The sequence below is a fragment of the Periplaneta americana genome, chromosome 17, assembly GCF_040183065.1.
Source record: "Periplaneta americana isolate PAMFEO1 chromosome 17, P.americana_PAMFEO1_priV1, whole genome shotgun sequence".
Lineage (NCBI taxonomy): Eukaryota > Metazoa > Arthropoda > Insecta > Blattodea > Blattidae > Periplaneta > Periplaneta americana.
The window spans coordinates 70,207,147-70,213,016 of NC_091133.1; the positions used below are offsets into that span (position 1 = coordinate 70,207,147).

At 35.1% G+C, this 5,870-nt stretch overlaps 1 protein-coding gene across 2 annotated transcripts in view; it reads right to left on the reverse strand.

Moving 5' to 3' along the window:
- Positions 1 to 4,559, reverse strand: part of LOC138693319 (oxysterol-binding protein-related protein 9) — a 443,401-nt gene extending 438,842 nt beyond the window's left edge. The window contains exon 1 of one of the 2 annotated variants that reach the window (XM_069817209.1): positions 4,347 to 4,559. In XM_069817209.1, the coding sequence (XP_069673310.1) occupies positions 4,347 to 4,454 (108 nt within the window). In that variant the 5' untranslated portion in view covers positions 4,455 to 4,559. The remainder of the gene's footprint in view (positions 1 to 4,346) is intronic. The other variant, XM_069817210.1, reaches the window with a different exon arrangement.
- Positions 4,560 to 5,870: the final 1,311 nt, after the last annotated feature.

Genomic DNA, 5,870 nt, shown 5'->3' on the forward strand with positions numbered 1-5,870 from the left:
ACTTCTTTTTTTTTGTTTTTTGTTTTTGTTTTGTTTTGTTTTGTTTTTTTTTTTTTCTTCTCTGCAAGCATTAGACCTTTTGAATTGCTACAATCTCACTGTCAAGTTGAAACAGCCTTTTGTCAGACTCTTGGAACACGTCATGTGCTTGACATAGCTCTTATGATCCTTCCCTATAAACTGCTCTTAATTCATTGTTTTTATTCCTCAATTATTTACTTTAAACTAAAGATATTCAGTTGTTCTCTTACATAAGTATTTCTTTCCTTGGTAATTTCATAGAAGCAGTATACTAGGTACAAAGGCAAATCACGAGGCACATCTTAATGACATCATGCCTAAGATGCTACGATCTATGCAAAGAATACAAAAAAGCCACGTGCTTTAATTATATTTTTCAAACTATTATAAATACGAGTAATTAAGATAGCATACAAATTTCGGTAATTGGGAGGAGAGGCCTACCCTTTTACATAAGATGTTGTTTTTCTGTTAACTTCACCTCACTGGCAGTACTACTTGTTTTTGTGTATTAAATGGTTTTACTGCTGTTTCTTATTTTTATTAAGCATCAGTGGATGTTTGGGAGCGACAGCATACAAGCGGGAGGTGCCAAATGTCTAATGGGCAACATTGAAGACAAACCAGCTCCACAGTTTTTCTTCGCAGTTCTTGCTCTGAAGCCAAGAAATCAGACTATTTCAGGGACAGGTACATGTCGCACACATCAATCATTGTTGTGTTATGAATCAAAAGTAACTGTTACTCCATTTGACTTCTGGTACAGTGTCCCAGTTCAAACTGATGTTACAATACGTATCTGTTTCACATTGTGAAGTAAGGTAAGCACGTGATATTTGCATTGCTTATACCAAACAGGTGCCAGTTTTCAAATTGTGCTGTTCAACCCACCCCTTCTCCAGCGTTGAACTAAATCCTAGAAAAACCTATATGCACGGTGCTTGGAGTGACATTTGGGAAAATTGCAAGATAGAGTATTGGTTCCTATCTTATTTATGCATGTTTTGACGTGGTCTATTACCTCCTGGTCTTTGAAGATGGCATTTAGTATTCACCCCGTATATAAATTGTATAATTCCGAATCCACTTATTCACTACTGTGCATTCTCCATATAGGGGCTTATCATGCTCTAACTGGACAGAAGCAATTAAAATGATAGCAGGTGTCTGCGATGCATTCCCTAAACAGGCAAGTCTCAAGAGAGTACCCCCTGTCAGCGTTGTCACAGAAACCCTTGCACATATCTTGGGTGCCTATCTATATGGGGAGATACTGCGCAATAATAGGCACCATCACATTCGGGACACAATGGCTCAAGCTCTGAGGTATCGTGACTACACAGTCTATGAAGAGGTTTCCGGTCTGGCCACAAATGGGAGTACTCGGCTCATAAATATAACTGTGTTTAAACCAACTCCAAAACCAAAGTAATTCTGGACCCTATAGTCTGGTTTGAGTCTCATAGTGGCCAGTCAGAAGAGGTTAATTTTGAGATAAAATCAATTATTACAAACTAAAATAGGCCTACAATGTAGACAAACTGACAGTAAAGGGATTGATGGTTGGAACACGAATCATTCCACATTTTTTTTGCAAATTTCTCGACATCAATGGGATTAGATAAACACTCCTCCTTAGATTGGTCACTATCACTATTAAGGGGTCTGTTCCACTTTTGAGAAATCATCTTTATGGATTTAACAATTATAGATCTAATGTGTTTTATTTAAGAATTGATTTAAGATTATGGTAATAGCTATGTATAATTTAAAAAATTGTAGGCTTAAACTTCATATTTTAGTTTGTAAACAAAACATTTTATATTAACTACATTTAATTGTTTATGTCTATAACACTTTGTCTGTGTGGCAACCCTTTAATTTGGGAGGTTTGCAGCAATAAGCTAACAGTATGTGCCCTGGACCTGTATTGCAAGAAGATGTCCTGACCAATGTTTACTACATAATTGAAGATCTAACATTCTAAATGTGCTAAGTGCCTGCCAATTTTTCAAATTTCATTTTATTCAATCTAAAGGAGAAACGTCCATATGAGAATATCATTCTAAATTGTTTTTGTAGTAGCTCAACTGTAAGTGGCTCATTCGTGCGCCAAAAGACGGTGTTGTAGATATCTCAACACGGATTTCGCATGTGTTTTTAATCAATATCTCAGAAAGTTGTTTTTTACAGAACATTTAGAATGTTAGGTCCTCAATTACCATCAACAGTACATACAAATACAAGGCAGATTAGATTAATAACTTCCAACAGATGCAACGACCAAGATCACCCTAGAAAATTGATGTAACTTACACCACAACTGGTGAAAGAAAAATTTTGGGACGAACTAGAAGGGATGGCATGAGATTAGGATAGACAATTGGGCTTAAATCCTTGACGGGACGATGATGTGGTAGTCATCACGACGAAAATTAAAAATAAACTTGATATTTTTCCAGAAAAGCTACACCAAAGAAGGCACATTTTTCCTTTGCTTCACTGGCATCTGTAATATGTATACGTCTATAGTGATAAACACATGGTTTTAGTTTGCAGTCACAAACAGTTTCAACATAAAAATCGTTCGATACTTATCTGTATATTTTAATGCACTGTTGTAGCCCTCCCCACTTGTTACAAATTACCAAAGTAACATGTGAAAGGTCCAGGGCGAATTACCAGGAAATGGTATTGCGTACTGAACCTCTCAACTGTTATAATTCTAAGAAATGGGGCTATAAAAATTAATTGTAAGTAAGTTTATTGTTTATTGTTAGTAAAATAACATGTACAAAAATACAGTCTTAATTCTTCCCTGAAGGAGTAAAACCTCGAGCTCAGGGTGGTAACTAAATATACTTAATACAAATAAAGACAAGTGTGCACAAAGTGGGTCAAGAAAAAAAAATTATATGAATAAATTAACTTTAAAAAATACAATTTCAATTTTAACAATTTAACTCATACAAGTAGGCCTGCATATGCATATTAAATCAATATATAGGCCTATTATTAAAAAAATTGGTTAAACGAGCATTATATAACCTTGGACCAAAGTAGGCACCGTACCATGGCTAAGAGCTATACTTGTGAAACACTTTGGTTCCTCTAGTCGTATAAAATCGGATCTTTTAGTTCCATATTTATGATGATATAATTTGAATTTATTGCGATTTTCATGTATGAAGGGTAATAAGGCAATATAATAAATTTATTTAATTTTCAAAACATTAAAATCAGTGAACAAAAGCTCGGAAGAGTAATCAATTGGTTTATTAAGACATATTTTAATTATTCTTTTCTGAATAAGTATTAGTGGAGTGAGATTAGAATTACAAGCATTTCCCCACCCTAAAATTCCATACTGGAGAATGGATTGAAATGGAGCTAAATAAATGAGACGTAAAATATTAACTGGTAAATATGATCGAAGTATAACAAAGATGTAAATTGTTTTACGTAATCTATTGCATAAATATGTAATATTCTTATTCCATTGTAAATTCTGGTCGATTGTAATGTCTAAATAGGCTACTTAACGTCTGAGGATTCGATTAATATGGGACATTCACAATTTTGAGAAGAACAATCAGAATATAAGTTAGCTATTGTGTTTGCAAATTAGCACCACGTGTTTATCACTGTGTACATCTCACAGAAACAAGTGAGAGAATTGTGTCTTTTTTGTGTATCTTTCTGGAGAATTACTAGATCTTACTTCAGGACTAATAAATGAACAGGAATAAGAATACAGGTACGATACCTATCTACAGTAATATGCAAGTTAACACTGACTTGAACTTATTAACCTGTTGCCACGTTATTTAGACCTATGCATTACTGCTACATAGGCCAATCTAAAGAATTCTCTAAATTGGAGAAGACTATTCTGTCATAGAATTGAACATTAGAACTAAATATCCAAATAGGCCTAACCTTTTTGTTAGTACCTACGGTATCCATTTTTTCGACCATCTCTCATACCATCAAGTACAGACATTTTCTGAAAATCTTAATTCCTAAAAATGTGAGATGTTTCAAGGAAAAATTACGTTGACGTACCGGTAATGACATAAGGGACATAACCCATACACTACACTTTATGTGCTACGAAGAATGGAAAGTATAATCACCCGGAATTCATAGTGTTTGCCTATAATTTTCAATGCACTTCCGCACTTTACGAAATAAAACATTTGTAGCTCGAATCTTAGCAATTCTTGAACAAGATTAATGTACTGTAATCACCTAATATTGCTCTAACCTGAACAGGGTAAAGTAAACATAAAAAGCTTATTAATTAGTTAAAGTGAATAACTTACTATGTAGTATGACAGCAGTCCTGCATTATCGTCCAGCACAAACCACCGATACTGCCAGCCTTTCATAACATTTGTCCACTTGCTTAACGAACCTTCCATCGCAGCCATATTCGTAATTACAACTTTAAATGTAAGCAATTGTTTTGATTGAAAAGTAATTTCAGATGGCACACCGCAGACAGACGAAATTTTCAGTGCCGACTTGATACACTAGCGTGACCAGCATCTGCTTAGTCACATCGATCGACTGTCACAAGCTACATCCAGCATACTGGATTTATGGCGCTTATTTTGAATGTAATTCTGTAACAAATGGTATAATTCAATCTGAGATCACAAGGAAAGGATGTATTATATAAATAAGATTTGGGATTGTACATTTATAGTTTCTACAGCTAAGAATTATGCATTATCATCTACCTTGTATGGGCCTTAGATAACTGAAAAAGAGATTATGGCGCCATCAAATATAAATGATTACTGGTATGTACCTACGTATCATTTGAAGTAATAATATGTGTGTGTGTATGTGTGTGTGTGTGTGTGTCTCTAATGCCTACTCACTTCACTTTGAGCGATTCGGGTTCCTCATACTGCGTATAGATGGCAGGACTGTGACCCATTTTCAAGTTGCACACCACTTCGGTAGGCCATGTTATGCATGATGTGTATCTGTGAAGAGTTATGTCGTGTACTAGGGTGAGTGTATGTGTAAGTGTTCGTGTCAGTATAGTGTAGGGAATGGGTGAGGATGATGATGAAGGTGTGGAAGGGAGAAGGGGAAACCTGGTGCCACCATGTAGCCTACTCCTGTCGAATAGCACCAGCCACCAGGCTTAATGTCCCCTTCCGACGAACGAATCACTATTAACAGTGACATATGCCTTCTTTTCATATGCACTGTGGAGAGATTTGGGATTTTAATCCAGGCATATTGCTGCACAATTTAGTGATTAGAAGTTGTGCACTGCCATCCTGTATCTGTATTTATCTGTTAGTCATCAATATCTACATATTCTTAATACGTGAAGTAATTTGAGAAAGCTTAATTCACACAAACACACACACACCCACACGCACACACACATACACACACAGCCTACATAATATGTAAATCTCAGCAACTTTAGTTCATGGAATCTGGACTGGAAAGAAATAAACATACTGGTATTGTTGTAATCCTATAATACAAGACTATACTGTATAAGATTCTCTCTGTTCTCCTACTACCCTATAATGTAATCTCAGTTTCACAAATAAAAAAAATCTCACTGACATTTTCATTTCATTTACCATTCCTTAGACCTTACATCATCTCTTTATAGCAGGCAGTATTTCCTACATTAGAGGTAGTTTCCTAGTACCTGATACTCGTTACATAAGTCGTTTTTGTGTTTACACAGTGGCTGCTTTCTGAAAAGAATTTTAATTATTTATTACTAGATGTGATTTTAGTCAGTTTGTAATATATTTTTGGTTCAGGGAAAATATAGCCTAAATCTTTTATGAATATACAACAATCGC